This window comes from Falco peregrinus, chromosome 4 (assembly GCF_023634155.1).
Source record: "Falco peregrinus isolate bFalPer1 chromosome 4, bFalPer1.pri, whole genome shotgun sequence".
NCBI lineage: Eukaryota > Metazoa > Chordata > Aves > Falconiformes > Falconidae > Falco > Falco peregrinus.
In genome coordinates, this window is record NC_073724.1 from 65,698,324 (window position 1) to 65,719,453 (window position 21,130).

Consider the following 21,130-nt stretch of genomic DNA (forward strand, 5'->3'; position numbering starts at 1 on the left):
TGTATTTTCAGTACAGTGCATATAGCAAGCTGGTGAAGGCAAGCAGGTAAGTAGACTAGTCCCAGGTAGATGCATATTTGATACAAAATCAAATATGCTTCCTGTAGTCCTGCTTAATTACTACCACAGCCCCGTATCAGACCATCGCAGTAGCAGTGTTAACTATGAATGACCTTACCCAAGAAAGTCCCCAAAGAATACACAAAGTTCGTCCTCTAGAGGCTACAGAAACACTAACAAACAGCAATGGGAAGAGAGAAAAGATCTGTTGTTTTTAAGATCATTCACCAAACAATAAGAAGGTGACAAAGCAATCAAACAGATGTAAAACAAAGTGCAGAACTTCAGAGGTAAGCCATGCTAAGTCAAGCCCCACACTTCTTATTAGAGGAGCGAGTGGTTAAGAAAGCAAAGAAGTTATATAAAACAATTAAGTTTTATATATATACCAGCAGCAAAACTTGTCTTAAAATTTAACTTAACACACACACACAAGGAACACATTTGAAAATTATACCAGTTCAGAAAATACCGCATAATCATTTTAAATCCAACAGATAATGTCATGCATTGTTCCTTAGACCTGGGCGGCGTAACAGTCCTTACACCCACCAAATCCAACCTTCCCAGGAAATGTGGGAATGTCAGACACAGCACCATTAACGAAAAGCTCATGACACCCACTCATATAGAGGCGGTCCCCTTTCCTAGCCTCCTCCCATACACCACTCCTCTCTCTAACATCCTTTCTAGGTGCTGATGGTGTTTGCAAAGAGTAGGGTGTTCAGCACTTTGAGAAAGGTTTTCAACTCTGGGCTTGGGCTCCATCTGCTATGTTATCCCTCTGTTTCTTCTTTTTTCATGCACTTGTTTTGGGGATGCCAACAACCTGGCCTTTAAGGTTTGGTTCCAAGACCCACCCTTCCTACCACCAGAAATTTGTAAGATAAAACTATAATTACAAACATTAGTTGTAAAGAGGGATGGACAATAAAAAGCACAAAGAATGAGCTACTTAAGGAAGCATGAGCACTCCAAAAGTCTGGAAAATATCCAAACGCTATTTCACTGAAAAAGGTTTAGACTACTGTATTTTCCATAGTTAATTTAAAATCCTTGTCAATTGCAAATCATAGCAATAAGCCCTCAGAGAGAGGGCTTAGGAGAAGGAATAATGCATATATCATACTGCAGCTTCTCAGGGTTACAATGTAAAATAAATTTGTGTATGTTTGTAAGCACAGGGCAGTCTTCCATTCATGTCCAAATAGGCAGGCTCACAATTTATTTTTTTTTTTCAAACACTCCCATAAATGTCAGTATGTTTTCTGCCACAGATATTCTGGTGCACCAATGTGCCAAAAATATGGCATGTATAATTTACTATTATAAACAAAGGGGCAGGCTCCAAGGTTGTTACTCAGGCCTTATAGAAAAATTCCATGAAGTCAAAGCCATCTGTGTTTGTTTTCATCTTTAGAAACATATGGGAATGCTGATAGATCAGGAAATCATCATGTGTTGCATTTCATTCCTTGTTTAACCGATATTATTTCTATATACTAAAATAACATCGCTGAAATGTCAAGTGCATTTGCAAACACATAGTTTTAAACGATTCTGAAAGTTCACACTCGATTAACATTCTGGTACAAAACCATATAACTTATTATTTACAAAGGAAATCGGAGAATTCATTAGGCAGGATTTTACCTTTGGGAAGTTTGGAGTGGGGGTGACCGACTTAATTTAGAGGGTTATGTTGTTATTGTTTACATGAGCACCTAGCACATTCTTTCTCTTGCAGTGCTAAAGAGAAGCCCTGCCACCAGCCACGGTGCAGTTCAAGCCATCTCTTCATGCTCTGACTTTTACAGAGCTCTGAGCACTGAAATGCAAATTACGTTCACTCGTCTTCAGATCACCCCTATGAAGAATTAGAACCCCAGCTACCAGCCGCAAATGCTAGGAAAAGTTCTGCTGGTGTTCCAAAAATGAAAACCACAGAAACGCCTCTGATGCTTCAAAGCCCTTTAATGGAGCTGTGGGGAGCAAAGTGTTTTGCTGCGGCTCCCACGCAGGTGTCGACTAGAAGGTTACGCCCTGTGCTCCCCTTCTTGCTCCACTCGTGGGCAGCCGGGGTAATCCCTGCGGCTGTGACACAGCACCCGAGGGAGCAGGAGGATGCACCTCGGCCACAGCATACTTCCTGCAGCACCTCTGAAGCGTGATGATCTTTCCCAGCATTTTTGTTAGCAGAACTTTGCCCTCTCATCTCCGAGGAGAGCGCTGGCAGACATAAGTCAAAACACAGCCAATTTAAGGTAGGAAAAAAGGGGAAAACTCTGGAAAATGATGAACGAGGCTAAGAATGTGAAAAGCAGCCTGACAGCATATTGAAATTTCTGCTGGAGTTCTCTTACTTTGCAAGAGGAATTAAAATAACGTGTAAACATCTGTGCAGACTTCACTTCGAGTAGGGTAGGGAGCATCAAACCATCTTCTGTTAAGTGCAGCTGCCTGAGATGGAAGCTGCCTGAGGAATGCGAAACTGGTTCAACAGAAGTACAACATACCTGTTGGGATAAACGCTGCGTGTTGCTGCAACTGAGCATTGGCAAGAGCCTGTTGATAGTGCAAGACACTGGGATTGAAAACGGCACTGGCACTATTGCTTTTTTCAAGTGCTTGTCTCTTTGGTAAAGGGTGAAGAACACCAGGAGGAAAGGCCTGTGAATAAGAAAGTTAGTTAAAATGGCATAATTTTCAAGACGTTGTCTGTAACATATACATAAATACAACAACTTATTGTTTTTTAAAGCAGCTGAAGATGCCTCGCCATGCATATTAACTCAAAGCACAGCAATGTAAAATGAGTGAAATTTTGTTACTGATAGCAAAAGCATGGTACTATTAACCTAAAACTGTAGCAGCACAACTACTGAAAAGAAAGGCCTTTAAAGCAACGAAAATGGCATTGCCTTTAAATAGGTTTTCAAATATTACAGGGAGAAAAAACCACTTGTGTTTCATTGCCAAGTATTTTATTTCTTAAATTTAAATATTGTTTCCTATTATTATACAGATTAATGGATTACGTTAAGCACTTTCAATTACAGAAGCAGTTTTATCTCAATTCCACTTTTCATGAGAGGATATTTAAAAAAATGAAACCATGTTAGGAACCAAACTAAATCGTCTGCATTTATTACATATGAGAATGAGATGGATAAATAGAGTTTCTGGTAAATTAACGAGTATGTGAAATTATTTCCGGTTGATGTTCGAAAGTAAAGCGATACAAATTTCATTAGTTGCTTCTCTGAAAAAATAAAAAATAAAAAAGCTACATGCAAAGCAAAAGGTGAAAGGTCAAAGTACCAGGTCTACAGTTGCTTCGAGAGGTCGCTTCATTGCTTTGGCAGTCGACTGAGTCTTTTAATAACAGGCAGCGAGCACATGATGGCAGTGGGCCAATGGGATTCAAGCGAATTAACATACAGGTAAACAGCAAGCAGAGGTGCATCATGGGAACGGCATTGCATTTGTGGATAGGTGAGAAGGAAAAAAATATTCTGAATGCAATATACAACATACAAAACACTAGGCATGCACAACAACAAAAATGTCTTCTAAAGAAATGAATATTACATTTTGAATTAGTACCGAAGCAAAAATGCATCTACTATACCTTAGTTAAAAGCATATAAGAGAGTAAAATATAGATGTTTGAAATTCAGGAAAGTTGAGTAAAACAGCAGCTTGCAGACACTATTAAGCATCGTATAAACACTTCACAGAGATGCAGAGAGTTTTAAGGATACGCCTATAAGAATTCCTGATAAGTTAGTTAAGTCACATTTTAAAGTGGAAAAATCAATTTAGAAGGCTACATTTTCAAATACAAAGAACTAGTGAAAGTTGTAATGCATTACAAATGCTATTAATATCAGTGCTTGCAAGGTGAGGGTATTTTAATTAAGATAAGTGCATCACTCAATAGATTTGGGGTTCAAAATAAAGAGAGGTTCTCCTTTGCCAATACAAAGCAGAATAAATAATATGTCCAGTTACACTAACTTATCATTAATTCCTTTTTTTTTTTTCCCCTATAGTTGGGTCATTTTTGAAAAGTTTTTTGCCTTGTAACTTACCACATTACATTCAGAAGGAAAAAAATGTCTTTCAGAATTTAAAACATATTTTTAAATTTTGCTACAACCTTCAGTACTAGCTTCTGGAGCAGGGAGTAAGAATACGGCTCTCAGTTCATAAGCGAACATTAAAGTATGAGTTATGATACTAGTCCAGCATTATTAATCTTTTTAAAAGAAAGTATTTAGGCATAATACATAGGCATATACATTTATGTATACTTCCATAATAAGATCAAACTTATGGCTGATATGATGGCACTGTAAAAAATCATCTCATATAAAATATCACTTTCAAGTTTTACAGTGTAAGTAAGTCTTACAAACCTTTAGAAAGGAAAGGAAAATTTACTTAGAAATCAGAAATTTTACTTTTGTTTTTTGAACACAGGCTGGTATTTAGCTCTCATTAGGATATGTAGATTACGTCTATCTTGACATCAGTATGTGGAAACAGGAACAAAAGTAGAAAAAAAGTAACAGAGGACAACGCACAAAATGCTTACAAACAGCCTACGGCCACAAGCTTAGCTAGTGCCAACAGGGTATTTTGCACGATAGCCCTCACTTCACCTGTTCCTTATTCCTGGCTCTGTTGCACCTATGTTGCATGAGGCTTTCCGATGCCCTCCCCAGCTCTCTCCTTCAGCATGTTTCTGGATGAAATACCCTGACCTACGGGATCTGCTCACCTGTCCAGGTCCAAGACTCAGACATAACAAGAAACACCTGGTGCAAAGTGACCATCTGGAGAGATTTCTTGCGTCTAAGCAGGGTGCTGTGCAGCCAACGTGCGGTACTCCCCATGGGTACCCCCATGGAGGACATCACTCTGTCTGCACGGGACACTGCCTCAGATCCACTCCGTATCCATCATGGATGGTAGGCTACATGGAGGTGAAGCACTAGAACTGAATTCAGCATTATGTGATGATGAAGTCCACACATTCAAATCAACATCATTAAGAGTAAAGCGTTTCAGTTAATTACCTTCATTAATCAGATCTTATCTGAACTCACTTGTTAACTTATCAACTCTGTGCTTATGACTGCCTTTCTCCACTTCTGCTCCATGCTTTTTTTAACCTCACCTCCCTCTTTTGAAGCTTTATTCCTGGCTTTCCCCTCATCTTCCACAGCAAGTTCAGTCTCACAGTTTTCCCCACTTGAAGGTTTTAACTTGATCTGTTCCTAGACCTACTCATCAACCTTGTTTCCATGTAGTCTCTCACTCTTTTCAGGCTTTCAGACCAACCGTCCGTTCTTCTCTCCCACCTTCGTCTTTTCTTCCATTTTGTCCTGATGGTAAAACCTCCTTTGCCTCACTCTGTTCCATCAGGTTATCTCCTGCTCAACATTTGATCTCCTACATAACTAACAACCAAAAAAATCAATAGCTACAGACTCAAGAGGAAAAGGCTATGGAAAGGAAATAAAAATAATAATAAAAATGATCAAACATATTGAGGCATAGTATTTCTCTGCCATACATTGCATTGGTATGCTATAATGTCTCCTAGAATACGAGCAAGATCCACACTGTGGATGCCTGCATGGATGCGCATGGAGCTCCTGACTAAACTCAAACACAAGAAGGGAAGCACACAGAAGGGGGAAGCAGGGACTGATGGCCCCAGAGGAACAGGAACACAGCCTAAGCATGCAGGGATGGGCTGAGGGGGGCCAAAGACCACCTGGAGTTGCATCTGGTAAGGGATGTGAAGGACAACAGTAAGGACTTCTCCAAGTGTATTGGCAACAGAAGGAAGACTAGGGATCATGTGGGTCTGCTGCTGAATGGGGCCAGAGATCTGATGACACAGGACATGGAGAAGGCTGAGGTACTGAACATCTTCTCCACTTCAGTCATTACTGGTAAGACTGGCCTTCAGGCCAGTGGGAGACCAGTGAGAAAATCTGAAGTGAAGATTTACCCTTGGAGGAGGATCAAGCTAGGGTACGTTTAAACAAACTGGATGCACACAGACCCACAGGACCTGACAGGATGCACTGATGGGTGCTGAGGAAGCTGGCCAACGTCACTGCAAGGCCACTCTTAACTACCTTTGAAAGGTCCCTAAGACTGCAAGAAAGTAAATGACACCCCTATGTTCAAAATGGCAGGAAAGAAGGTCTGAGGAATGACAGGCTGGTCAACCTCACCTCAGTCCCTGGGAAAGCAATTGAGCAAATCCTCCTGAAAACCATCTCCAAACACAAAAGCCAAGAAGGTGATCAGGAGTTATCAGCATAGACTTATGAAGGGGAAATTGTGCTTAACCAATCTGACAGCCTTGCATGATGAGACTGGCTTAGTGGGTGAGAGGTGAGCAATGGATGTTGTTTCTCTTGACTTCAGAAAGGTTTTCAACACTGTCTCCCATTTCATACTCACAGACAAACTTACTTAGTATGGGCTAAATGGACAACAGTGAGATGGACTCAAAATTGGCTCAACTGCCAGGCTCAAAGGGTTGTGATCAGCAACACAAAGTCCAGCTGGAGGCCAGTGGTGTAAAACTTGGAGGAGTGGTTGACACACAAGATAGACATGCTTCCACTCAGAGGGACCTGGAAAAGCTGGAGAAACGGGCACAGAGGAACCTCACTAAGTTCAACAAAGAGAACTACCAAGCCCTGCACCTGGGAAGGGACAAGCACAGGCACTGGTACATGCTGGGGGCCACCAATGCTTGGCAGAAAAGGCCTTCAGTGCCCTGGTGGACACCAAGCTGAACATGAGCCAGCAATGTGCCCTCGTAGCAAAGGCAGCCAACAGCGTCCTGGACTGCATCAGGAAGAGCCTCACTGGCAGGTTGAGGGACGTGATCCTTCCCTTCTACTCAGTACTGGTGAGGCTGCATATGGAGCACTATGTCCAGGTCTGCGCGCTCCAGTACAAGACAGACATGGACATTCTAGAAAACAGCCCCATAAAGGGCCCCAAAGACGATTAAGGGACTGGAGACCATCTTGTATGAGGAAAGGCTGAGAGAACTGGGACTGTTCAGCCCGCAGAAGATGCAGGGGGATCTCACCAGTGTATATAAACACCTGATAGAGGACTAAAGATGGAGTCAGACTCTTCTCAGCAGGTCCTACTGACAGGACAAGAAGCAATGGGAACAAATGTAAATACAAGAAAATCCATTTAAATGTAAAAATTCTTACAATGTTTTTATTGTAAGCATGATTTAACCATGGAGCAGGTTGTCAAGAGAAGTTGTGGAGTCTCCATCCTTGGGAGACTGTCAAAATCCAATTAGGCACGTCCTGTGAATTTTCTCCAGCTCATGCTGCTTGAGCTGGAGGATTGGACTAGGTGATCTCTAGAGATCCCTTCCAACACCAACTATGAATTCACATTTTAATTTAGGCTGTACATTTTTCAGTGACTATTTATGCTCTCTAATGCACCATATGAATATTTGGAGCTCCCCAAGTACCATGACAGATGACACTGTCTTCTAATGCACTTCACAGTTAAGCTATACAGAGTCTACAGCCTCCTTCACAGTCCCCTTTCGTTTTACTTCAAATGATGAGGTCACCTAAGATACTGCGGTAAAAATTCCTAACCTTCAGGGTATAGAAATACAGACAAAGCATTTTCTGCAAAGGTTCCAGACTGCAGGATTCATTGACCTTCAGTGGTTTCACAAGCTTTGCCTACAGTGCTCTAACCCTATCCACAATGCTCACCTATATGAGCACCCTCTGGACCACAGCAATGCAGCCAGCTCCCCCAGGAAGGAAAACCTCTCAGACACAATTTCTGTCTGGGAGCAACCTCAAGCTACACAACCTACACATAAGCACTTGTATTTCAGCCTTACTTTCGCTCTCTAGATCCAATTGAGTATTCTTAGTCATTCTTGGGGGGCCTTGCAGGCATATGGTTTTTCTACCACTTTTTTGTTGTTATTGCCATTCCAGTGATTTTTCATTCACTCTATCTGATTGTTTCAAATCTATAAACAAAAAATAGCTGGATTGTAAAGAAGCTTTTCTGTCTGGTTGTCTAAATAAGCCTTTAAAATATTCTGTACGTATTTTTCTGCAAAAAGTTACTGAATTACAGGTCCCTGCCTTCTCCTGTGACATTAGAGTGCCAACATTTCAATTCTGTGCTTCATCTTGCTTTGGGGCTAATGTGAGTCCAATTACGGCTTATTTAAAATCACAGGATATATATCCAACTATTACTGAAGCACAAAAACATTAATCCCCTCATCTCTCTCCTTTCTTCTTTAGTACACTGCCTAGAAATATTACATTCTCTAAATAGACAATAAATATGGCACAATAGAAGCTAATTAGAATAAGAAAACCAATCTCCTTTGCTTTAATTTCCAGATGGTATAAAAATTCTGCCAGCACAGGAAAGTTTAACTAAAAATCATCCAATTCAAAACAGAGACTGGGGATACTACAAGAGAAAGAATATTAAAACTTAAGAAATGTTCTTCTGTTTGGCGGTTTACTTTCTTGCATAACTTACCCTTTGTCCCTCATAAAAGTCTGGTCTTTGCTAATTTGCTAAATACAATAGCTTGGGGTAGTTATACACTGTACTGTATTGTGTTTCTGGTAGGCTTTTTAACCAGAGAATAACTGTATTGTCTGTAACTATTGTATGCACTGCCCACAAGTCCACAAACCACATCTGCTTAATTATTCGTCCACTGCCAGCAATGAGGACAATGATTCTTTGATTTGCTGCCAGAAATTTTGTCTCCCAAGTCAGATCCTGCATGCTCGATTTATTTAACTTTATCAATACCACTCTATTTAAATGTATCAACTTCCGTGGTAGCAACCGTAAGAGAGATCCAATATTGGTAAATGAATAGGCTGACTTGTCTAAACAGTTTTAAGTAAGAGCTCAAAATATGTGAGAATAGAAAGCCCTCAATCTCTTCTGACTATAGTTACTATGCTTTTTCTTAATGATTTCCATCTTAATTTACTATTTTCAGACCCCACCATTCAAGTAACTTGCCCATGACAGTGGGAGAGGCAAGAGAAGTCTCTAGGCATGAGATTCATCTAACCAAAGTTCAAAAAGATACAGTTGATACTCTTTAGTCAGCAGGGACAGATGTGTGTCCACAGAGAGCAGTTCCTTCTCATTCTCTGACAGACACTAATGGTAGATCAGATGAATGTGCTGGTTTTTCTCTACTACCTATAAAGCGAGACCAAGGTGGCTAGACTAGGCTCAGGTATCTGTCTGGCATCTAAGGTGGAGGGAGTTGAGTCTTAATGCAGGTTTCTTTTCTACTGCCAATCTCCGAGGCAAAAGCTCTCTCTTTGCTTTTCTTCCTTTTCTTCCAAATTTCCACATGTGTAACTATCGTCAAAGAGCTAAAACCCCCTATGTGCTCTGGTTTTCAAGCTTAGCTTATCATTTTTGTTTCTGTTTGGAAATATTACAGGCAAATTTAACATATAATCAAGGCAGAGAACAGAAGTGGTATAGAGCGTCATTTGCTTCACTGTCTTGGATAGAAATACAGCATCAAAATAAGGGCGTAAAGAAAAAAAAGTGCTTCCTCCCATCAAGCAATAGTAATAATTTCAAAAATTCTTATATTTAAAAAAAAAAAAAGAGGCAAAAGAGAAAAGAAAGTATAAGCAAACAGCATTAAGTTGAAGCAAAATAGGCATCAAAGAGCTTCTGTCAAAAAACAGGCAGCCATATATGCCAGCACTTACCATCACAGTCGCAGCTGCCGCAGCTGCCTGGGCTGCCACCGCAGCCTGGTTGGCTTGGTGTTGCGCCGCTTTGATTTTGGCCTGCAAATGTGCAGGAGGGTGAAAATACTTGCATTTCTCCCTCATGCATCGACCTTTTATGTAATCCATACACACGGTTACGGTGTTGTCGTTTGTGTCAATCATTGTGCTGTCTGCTGGATGCGCAAAGCGGCAATCAGTCTCTCCACGCGCACAGTTTCCCCGCTGGAACTCCCTGCACACCTACGTGCAAAACAACACGCGTTGCAGGGGAAGAGTTTGGCGCAACGCGAAAGGGCAGGGAGAGCCCCATGCCCCAAAAAGACAGACCTGCCCCCTTCCCTGGTTAGTTCAAGTTTTTCAGGGAATTCAATTTAATAAATGCTTCATCTTCTTCTTGGAAAGGGAAAATGCATCTGTTTTACCCTTGATGTACTTGGCTTCTCAGGTAGCTCTGTGGTACGGCAGCTACATGAACTTGACATGCAACAGAAGCGTTCCCAAATGCCTTTCCTCTTCCCTGTCTAGAAAACACCTGGGAAGGATACTTACTGAAGTAACTGCCCCTGCAAAATTAGCTGGGAATCACAAGACATTCAATCCCTTTCTGGCTACAGTTTATATTCTTGCAGGTCCACTGGTAGGGAAGGAGTTCCTCTTGCTGAGACCTAGGGAGGGTATGCAGCAGATGCACTCTATTTTTTTATGGGGTCTACAAACAAAATTGAGAGCCTCCATAAAAAATCATTTTCAAAAACGGACAGAATGAACACACTGATTTTCCTAAGGAGAAACACGCTCTAGCCACTAGTGTTTAGCCTTTTGGGAAAGGACATTCATTTCTGCAAGACCCATTTGGCCATCTCATGTACTTGGATCACAGATTCCTCTGAGCCCGGCCATGTGGAGATCCACCAGCACCAGGGAGGCTCTGCACACAGCTGGAGGCTTGCCCCTTCAGCCTGCTGTGGGGTTTGTAACATTCGACATATCGATTTGTACCTCTAGGCTGAAGGGCTATACCATTCCTCTAATATCAATCCATAAGGCTACGGATTTGTGGGTTTGCTACCACCAGATCCTTAATATCAATGCATAAAAACAGGGATAGAATTAATACTGCCGTAAAAAAGTGCTTGTTTGATATTTCATCCAGGCATACCTTTACAGGCATGTATACTTGAGGTATTTCAGAGGAGATGAACTTTACCAATGATGAAAATTCATGCTGATGTCTGTGTATTAAATTCGAGCGCATGCACCACCTTAAAAGTAACAGTGTTTAATTACCACTGTCTGTAAGTGTAGAAATCCTGCCCAGTTTTTACTTGTAGCAACTAAATTTAAGTATCGTTTCTAAAACAATGGAATTTTTCCCCTGCAGGATCTTTCACACAGCCTAACTGAGGATGCATTTCTAGTCATGGCAGTGTTTACAATACCTCCAGTTTATCAGTCCTGAGGAGTTTCTGGGTAGCAGTTGAACCGGGGACTGAAACCGGTGGACTTCCAGGAACAATGACAGGCGGCGTGGGTAGGATCTCAGTTGGGACTAAGCCAACTCCTGGTGTTACTGGCGTTAGGTAAGGAGCAAAGCTAATAGCCGTGTTCGTTCCTATTGTGGGACCCACTGGAAATGTGGGCTGCAAAAGGAAAACACAGACACAGATGAAAAAAACCATCCCCTTAATCAAGAGCTCACTAGTTGTCTTTTGCATGTTCTTTCTGGCACCGATTCATTTTCTTAATGAAAAAATTTCAAACAGCTGGAAAAACACATGGCATACTCTCTTCTTTTAATCACGTAACACATTCCAGCAGCATATGAAGAACTGCCTTTGTAGCTCTATTATTGGAAAAGAGGCTGCCGATGCAAAGGAAGTCGTACTTTGAACCTGAATCTCTATGGAGGTCTAGCTTACATCGCAGGCTTATTTACACATCTAAAAGTAGAAATAACATACACTTTATTGCTTTTTCTCAATACCTGTTTTCCTTGGGAACACAGGCTATTTTTCAAAGTAACAGATTTCATAGGTGAAGTGCTATTAACTATATTAAAGCCATATTTCTAATAAGAGTATACATAATGAGTTCTTTGGCATGTACCTTCCATCTGTTTGCATGCTGTATTTTGCCACCTCCTCCAATTATATGTTACTATGGCTCTCACATTGAAAAAGCTCACCTTTGCAGATGTTTGTGTGCTCAGCTGCCACCAGTGGCGAGCAGAATAAATATTATAATCTCAGCCGGACACAATATTTAGAAAGGGATTACTCAGGCTTAGCTAGAGTTCATCTGACGAAAAAATCTGATTGGAAGGAATGATACGGTCTAAAAATCTGTTTCATGCCTTCCTACAGCGAATCAGTGAAGTCATGACCAGAAGAAAGAGCACTTGTGTGATGCTAAAACGCAGCCCTACCAAGGCAGAATGGTGGGTTTGTTACCACCAGTTCCATGGGGGGTGGAGGCAGAACATCACCACAGTCAGACCACGGCGAGACCTGCAAAGTGCTTTAGTTCTGCAAAACTGACATTTACCCCAGAGAGTGAAGCTATAATTATAAATGAGGAAAAACTATGCAGAATACAGGACACAGATCAGCTTTGTCAGAAATTAAGTTCCCAAATAAGTCAGCAGCTAGAAATGAACCGCACAACAGCAGAACACTAAGGAATGACAAAGGACACTAAGGAACAAAGGAGGAATGTCTTTCTCCTCAACATGGCCCGCATGGCCTCTGCTGGAGAAAGGAAGCCAGCCACGCACAGTAGGTAGAAAACACACAAGAGAGCACAGGAGCAGGAGGTTTATTTCTGTTTGGTTCTGGTTTTGATATTTTTTTGTCTTTGGAATGAACTACTAAATTATAAATGAACTTGACTTAGTACCAAGAAGATGCTTTGAGCAGCAGATCAGTTAGGATACCCAACTGTATGGAAATGGCATCTACCTGCCCTAGAGAGTTGAAAGTGAATAATGCTCTGGTTTTATCAGAGATCAAAACTGCTTGACATCAAACAGCCCAGTTTATATGTCAAGTGCAAACCAAATTCTTAAGAGCATAATAATGAACATTTATATGAAACAAGAGTTCAACTATGTTGAGGACAATATGTGTTATGTAAAATACAAATAACAGCTTTGTATCAGACATAATTTTAAAAATAAATCCACATGTCAAGTGACTTCTATGGAATTTTCTTTCATTTTTTAATGAGTGGTCAAGGCTGAGTCATCTTAATCTGGCAACTTATGCGAGACAGAGAAATAAAACCCGGCGCACTTATCACAGCCATCAGTACAGATTGCATTACATCAATAAAACTGTAAAGTTCAAATGATGAAATGGGTTAGTAGAAAAAGGTATAATTTTGCCACTTCAGTGTTTCTCATAATACTACGAGGTAGAATCTACTACTTCATCAGAACTTCTTCTGTTTAAAACTCAAGCAGTAAAAACCCAGGAAATAGCAGAACACATTATGCCAGTATACCAAGATACATTTTGATGACCATGTACCAGAAATTCAGGGACTTCTGACACCCAAATTTTGTTCATGCCTCCCACCTTACAGCAGATGTTTCTCACATTTGAAAAAGGCTTCTGGGATGAGCTTCCTGTGACCAAATACAGACGTCTTGCTCTGAGAGGCTTACACTTGGCTCCTGTGATAGCCCGTGGAAAGACAAAGGCACTTAAAAAACCAGATCATCTAATCCAAATGCAGGCATCTGAAGCAAGCCGAGTGAATAGTAATTAGAAGTGCCTATGTCTTTTGATAAACTATAAACGGACCTTGGAAGCCCAACTCAGAAGTTGATGCCAACACTTCAGATGCCTCAAGTTAGAGAAAGAAATCCTACTCCAGTGGGATGCCTAACACTAGGCATTCAGATTGAGAAAGCATCATTAGCAGCCATGTGTGAAAAGTTTAATTCTGATTATTTGCCTAACGAAGCTTTGGAAGTCTGGTACAATGAGGAGCTCAACTGCAAGGGCAGCCCAGAGCAACTGATCATTTTAATGTGTATCCAAAGACGCTGCTCATGCATGTAAGACTCTGGTTTTATGTCACCTTCTGGATTTGAAGTGTTCCGGGCACTATACACATTACCTTAAGATAAAATGTCAAGTTTGTAAAGTGCATGCACCAGCAATTCTGTCTTATCCTGGGACACTTCAGATCTCAAGAGAGTAAGAAAAGCCAGAATGACATTAACCTTTGTTCCTGGTACTGGGACTAAATACTATTTAAAGTCATTCAAACTCATAGACTCCTGAGAAACTTTGCATTCCTACTCAAACAGCTTACTAGCTGCTGCTGCTGCTGCTGCTGCTGCTAATAATAATAATAATAATAATAAATAAAAATTCCCCTCCAGAAGGATTATTGGCAACACCCTCATAAATCTAGACTAAACCTGACATGAACTCAATGAAGGGGAAAAAAAAAAAACAAAAAAGAGAGGGAGCAAATGCAAATTATTGTGGGATAAAAAAAATATATCAAATCCACAGCAACACTCCATTATATCTTCTAATGCAGATATAAATGACCATATCTCTAGCATCTCGGCAATTCCTTAAGTCAACAGATGGGGACTATTTTTATTGATAGTAGTTTAGAGAACTTCTGTGGGTCAGTATAGTCTTCAACTTTACTTACCATTAACACCATCAGAGAAATATACTTACCACTGGCTGTAGTGGTGTCCCTGGAAACATGAACTGCATTTGCTGGGCAAGCATTGCTGCTGCAGTTTTTTGTTGGATTAAGTTGTTCCTGCCATTGATTTCCAGTTGAGTTTTTAAGTGTGTTGGTGGGTGAAGGTACTTGCAGTTCTCCCTTGTACAGCGACCCTGGAAAAAGAAGTCACACTAATTGGTCTGCTGCTTTTGATGATAGTTTAATGCCTTCAAGCAAAATATTACACCATAAACTAAGCAAGAACTAATGAAATACAGGGTGTTTCCTGGGAACTATGTAGCAGGCTTGGGAGGAGCTGATGGCCTTAAGCTCTGCCTCAGCCCACTACCTCTGATTGATCACTAAGGCTATTAGCCATGAAAAACAAGAGAAAGACTTTGAAACAGCATTTTCATTGTTAAGTACTGATCACTGCCCTACAATTAATACTCTATTATCCTGACCGCCTGAACTGCCTCTCATGGTATCCTGGCTAGAGTATCTGGTGTTACCATAACATAAATATCTTTTATAAATTACTTTACATTATGAATAACAAATTTAAGCCTTCTTTAAGAGAAATTAAGCTTTTAAGTACATTGTATTAAAAAATAATTGTGTGCTCATCACCATAAGGATCTAAAGTGACCACTCTCTGCTCATGTTCTCTTGTATGTTCACCCTTATTCCAGTTCACTGCCTTCCAGCCTCCTGTTTTTATTACATCAGCACAACTTTGAACTATTTCCATTCAAGTATAAAAGAACAGAAGTCAAGCTGGCACTTTTGCAACCTAAATTTAGAAGTGGCGCATGGAGCTAAATCTGAAGGCACACAGCAAAAGGAGACCTCCTGATCAACCTGAAAGCAGGAATTTTTAAACAGTTACGAGACAATAAAAACAAGGGTGGGCAGTCACCTCTGAGATGGCTTGTGTTGGAGGAGACGGACATGGAGCACACCTCTACAAGCAGTGCATGCTGACCAAAATGTAAGTCTACTAGAGCAGCATATTATGTGCTGATATGTTTTCCCCCAGAAAGAGAAATCGTGGAGTGCACTGGCAGGTTATGCAGCTATGGGGCAGAAACTGCTGAGATCTGAAGCTTCTCCATGACACAGCTCACAAACAGTCACAAAATTTTAAGAGTTGTGGCCAGAAGACCTAGAGCATTACTCCAACTGCGCTTGACACACTCAACTTGTAGAAGGTAAGTTTCCAAATTGAGATGTTTTTAAAAACCACCTTTTAAACTTTCTGTGCACTGGTATAAGGGCTTTACAATTTGTAGCCACGCAGGAATATCCTCCTATCGTCAAGAAAACATTAAGATCCCTATACAAGCACATCACACAGTCCACATGTGCACCGACTCTCTGTATGCATACACACACACGCTCTGCTACAAAACCTTCAGTACGCTTCGAGTGTCCCAGAGTAAACAGTGTTAATGTTATATACTGCTTACTCAGACACCAAAACACCTCTGATTTTGCCTGTAATCTGCTGTAAGGATGTAGCAACTACCTACACAGGAGTGACAAACCTGGTCAGGAAGGTTCTCATGCACCAAGGCCCACTGGAATGCCACCAGCCATTTCCACACAATCAAACTACTGAGAACAGACCTTTCCTGAACTGCGCCTGGCCACTGCTCTGGAGTATGCTGAATGGCAGAGGCCAGAAGAATTAAAAAAAAAAATAAAAATTTGAGAAAAGACACAGTCTTGGCACTCAGGAACACTTCTTGGTGCTGTTTTAATCTGCTAGTATAGATGCAGCCATTGTCAGGACATCATGCCTTCCTTCTGACTTCTGTTGTGTGAGTCACTAATCCTGTCTGGTTTAATGAAGTACACAAAAGGAAAACTACTCCATCAGCTGGCATGAACAGAACCAGAAATAGTCACAATTTGATGGACGCAGAAGGCGGCTGGCTCTTCCATTTGGGGGGAGCAAGGCTGTCGTCTTCATAACCTTAAGCTGATGCATGCTCAGTGCAGGCAATGAGCATGTACGCTTTTGTGTCGGCTGATGAGGCCAACCGATTAAGACATTTTTAACTGGGATCTATTTAACCCTAACCAACTTTGTATATGAATGGTTCATACATCAAATCTGAAAATTAGAACAGCAAAATCAAATCAAACTCCTCTACCTCATGGAAATACCTACCTATGGAAACGAAAGTGCTCCTCAAATAAAGATTGAGAGCAACTCTCAACCACAGTGTCTTCTGAAGTACCTTAAGTCTGAAGAGTGCCTTCAGACAGCCCTCCACTTTTATCTCTGAAAGCACACGGCTACTATATACCATCACTTCAAGCTCTGCAAAGCAACCCACAGTGCACAAAAGATTGGTTATTTCAGAAAACTTTCCAAAATAATCCAACCATACAAAAATGTACTGTCCTCTCTAAACTTATGCATGTATGTGCCTCATTTACTAGTTTTTTGAGCTCCTGGTTACCAAAGAACGTACTATAAGAGAGCTGTGTGGCCCCGTCATGCTACTATAGAAAGCGCTGTAAACAGATCAAGCCTTGTTGAAATTAAATGACCCAAAATAAACCGCAGTGGAATGAGCACTGAAAATAGTGAGCAGATTAATCCAGCCCTAGCTACCAAAATTAAATAAATTCTGAGACCAGCTTTCTGGACCTACAACAGTTGTGGGAAAACACCTATAAGCACTTTTCATTCCCTTTTTAACATATGCTCCATGTCCCTGTGAACTCCTGATGAGATTAGTTTCAGAGAGGAACAGGGCTGACTCCCAAATACCAATCATTGCAATAACAAAAATTCAAACTTGTAGTGTCCATCTTAGTCAAATGGGATCCTGGATTTTTTTGTTTATTAGAAAGGCAAATATTAAGTCCAACTGAGATGACAGCACATATGAACCAAGCAGCAAAGCAGTCAGCTGTACACAACATGCAGGGTTATTCAACATGTTGGTTGGGTCAACATCTACAATAAGAGTCCACTTTGGATTCTTGCAAAAAACTACTAGGCTAGCAAGGTCACCTTGTAACAAATACCGAGACAAAACTGAGTGCTTTAAATTTAGGGTGCATCAGTATCAAGCCTCTGGAGTGAGGCTTGGTTCATCACTGCTTGTAAAACCACAGCAGCTCAGGAACTGCTCCACAGACACTCAGTCCCTTGGTGCACGGCAGCACAAATTCCATCAGCAGGATGAGGCAGGCAACAGGGAAAATAATTGCTTCATACAACTTTTAACCTGCTCCCACATATGAGTCAGAGTCCTGAAACTGAGGGCGCAGACAGATTGGTTTGAAACTCGTTCCCTAGAAACTCCTGTCATCCATGAAGCGAAGGTTATCAACAAGCACATCGTAAGTTGTTGTGCACTTCCCATGCGAGTTCACCTGAAAATACCACTTTCAATGAGCTGTCTCCTTATCTGCAATGGGTAGTAACAACAAACAGATTATCACACTAAATTCCCAGCACTCTGCGACTCCCCTCATCCTACAAGGATGGTACCTGCCTCTGACCTTTCATTTCCCTGCCTTTGTCCTCTAGAACTAGCCTAGCCTAATGCATAGGGCCACATTTGAGGAGGGTAATAGAAAGTTTTAGCAGAAAAACTACTTTTCTGCCGCTGATTATCCAGACTGGGAACAAGCTGTGGCTTGCATTGAGGGTGCGCCACAGGCTTCAATTCAGTATAGAAGTGAGAGAGGGCAAGAGCGCACCAAGGAGCTGGGGACTCAAAGGACTCCAGTGCCCATCACCCAGGCACTGTAGTAAGAGGCTCCACTTCTGCAGGGGCAATGGTCTTCGGAGCTGCTACCTGGCTGGCTTAATATCAAAACCACGTTCTTGAACAAGCCATGACACATTCCTGTCTTTATTTTTTGATTATTATTATTTTAAATGAATAATCTCCCTATTAAGAACAACAAGTAGTTTGCTTAAAATCAATGGCACAAGACAGCCCACAGACTGTATTAAAAAGCTAAGCATGTGCTAAGAATTATAATTTTAAAACAAACAAAACAAGGTGAGTGCAGAAGTAACAGCCCATAACTTTGCATATTAAAATACTAAGAACCCACTTCCTGTCTAGAAGTTGTATGGCCACATCGTGTCTTGAATATTTTATAAATCCACAGCTTTCTTCAGTTTTTTACTTTTTCTTTAGCAGCAACAAAAATAATAATTCATCCAGGCCCAGGCTGGGAATTGCTTATGCATAATAAATTAGTTCGGTTTTACTTACTAAAATTACCTTTATCTTTCATAAAAATAAGATTTTTGAATAAAATAAAATTTTAAAAAAAGCAAAACAATGTTTCTTTTATCTCTTGAGCCAAGAATCAACTAATGCATCCACAACCATTTTGCTCAGGTACTGCATTCTGCTTTTAAGACAGGGTTCAATACATATTCTTAGCATGCTTATCATTGATGTCCCATTCATAAATGTAACACCCCCAACCTGTACAGTCAATACCGAACTGCTGTAAGACACTTTTCTGCAGCACAACATGGTGGGGGTTTTTTGGCAAAAGGAAAAGCTAACTCGGGTTGGAAAGGACATCGAGACGTCCCCAGTTCAACCTGCTCAGAGCAGGGTCAGTCCTGGGCCAGACCAGGTTGCTCCAGCCAGGTCTTGGAAACCTCCATGGGTGGAGCCTGCACAACCTTTCCATGCAATCTCATCTACTGCTTAGCTGTCCTCACAATGAAGATGATTTGCCTTATATTCAGCCTGAACCTGTCTAGTTTTGACTTACTCCAGCTGCCTCGCGTCCTCCCGATGTGCACAGCTGCGAGGAGCTGGGCTGCACCTATGGACAACCTCCTTGTCTTTGAAGGCTGCTCTTACAGGAGAAGCATCACCATGCAACGTCGTCATGTTTTCTTCTGTTAGTGTGCCTGTCTCAGGTTTGAACCCTAAGGGATATGTGTTAGGCTTTCTAAACCATACCAGCTAAATTAAGACTCCCTCTACACCTTACCTCATACTTTGGGATGACGGCAGCCATGGTTACCTGCCATCTTATCAAAGCACCACTGTTATCAATCATCAAACCAATCCAATTATTTATATTTTCCTTAAGTAGTTGAAATGGGGAAATTCCAGCCTGAAGCCAAGTGTACAAATCCAAAGTTAACTGAGGCAACTCACTGATGCTGTTAGTGGGAAATAACAGAGCGTGCCTCCCCCATCTCACTGCACAGTCTAACATCTGGCACGGGGCACCCCATCACCCTTAAAAGACAGGTTATCCCACGAGGAGCAGAAACAAGGAGGCCTGCTTCCTTGCAAACGTCAGTCTCTTGCCCCCAACCTTGCTCCACCCACCCACCTCCGTTCTCCCCAAACGCCCACCTCCCTCCTTCCTTCTCCCCCAGAACACCCTCCCACCCCTCCTAACTACAGACAAGGAAACAACTCACACGATAAATATAACCTGCTCAAGCTGTGCGTGCCCTGAAGGGCCAGCCAAAATGTGCATGTGGCTGGCAGGCCATGCTCGGGAACAGCTCATGCACGCTCTAGCCTTTTCCTTAACGGGGCAGTAATGTGGATCTCTGTCTTCTACCCAGACACTAATTTTTGCATAACCACTAAGAACTTTACAGTATGTCTTTGAGCTGCCTGCTTCCGGCGACTTTGCCTGAAATTGGCCAGGGTGTTCAAAAGTTATTAGGGTGTGAGGATGATGCTGGCAAAAACACAGATAGTGCAATTATGCAAAACCTGTTTCCTTAAGAAAACAAACTAAAGGTAACAAATGCTGATGAAATTCCATGATCTCTCAGGACTAAATATGGAGTCTTATGGGGGAAGAAAAGAAAAAAGGACATGACTTCCAAGACATGGATGGTTTTAGAAGGCATGTGAGCAACCGGTTCTACAAGGGCAAAAAGATTTTCTGGTTTCCATAGACACTCTGAGGTCCAAATATCTCCTGGAGTTTAGATACACCGAAAAAATATTTAAAAAAAAAAGTAATAATCACCTGATGCCACAACCACCTCTCCTACTGGAAGAAAAAAAAAACCCAAACCGTACAATTTTCTGTGTCGTGCAGCTTCAGCAAACTTGTACATGCCTGTAAAGGTCAGGTCACATTTTAATAAACTAATGCACTTGCAACTGTGGGCATGCTGGTGAGCTAGACATCATCTGCTTGGTATTGATATTACATACCTGAAGATATTACATACTGTTCAAACTTTGACAGAGCAAGAGGCCACTGTCTGGGGCAGTGGCAGCACACAGCAAGAACAGCCACAGAGACAGCAGTGCCAGCAGCTGCAGAGGTACCTAAGCCATAAACACTCCTCTGGAAGACTTTCTGACAAAGAGTACAAACTGTTTCATCTCCTTTGGGATTCCTCCTAGGCAGCCCCTCAGCAAATTCTGGTTGGGAACGTGTGTGGCCTCAATCAATCAATTTAACAATTTCACCATTGCATAATCAGGAACTTCTCAATTCCAATAATCCCAGGCTCCCTGGGGCTAAAAATAGTCCCAGTCAATAGGAGGGCAGGG

The 21,130-nt window shown here is 41.4% G+C and overlaps 1 protein-coding gene across 11 annotated transcripts in view; it reads right to left on the reverse strand.

Moving 5' to 3' along the window:
• MBNL2 (muscleblind like splicing regulator 2) overlaps window positions 1-21,130 on the reverse strand; it is a 113,562-nt gene that overhangs the window by 20,998 nt on the left and 71,434 nt on the right. For 6 of the 11 annotated variants that reach the window (XM_055801592.1, XM_055801594.1, XM_055801591.1 and 3 more), the window contains 5 exons: window positions 14,600-14,764; window positions 11,336-11,536; window positions 9,873-10,136; window positions 3,382-3,435; window positions 2,577-2,730 (listed from right to left, as the gene is read on the reverse strand). In XM_055801592.1, the coding sequence (XP_055657567.1) occupies window positions 2,577-2,730; window positions 3,382-3,435; window positions 9,873-10,136; window positions 11,336-11,536; window positions 14,600-14,764 (838 nt within the window). The remainder of the gene's footprint in view (window positions 1-2,576; window positions 2,731-3,381; window positions 3,436-9,872; window positions 10,137-11,335; window positions 11,537-14,599; window positions 14,765-21,130) is intronic. The other 5 variants (XM_055801596.1, XM_055801597.1, XM_055801595.1 and 2 more) reach the window with 2 other exon arrangements.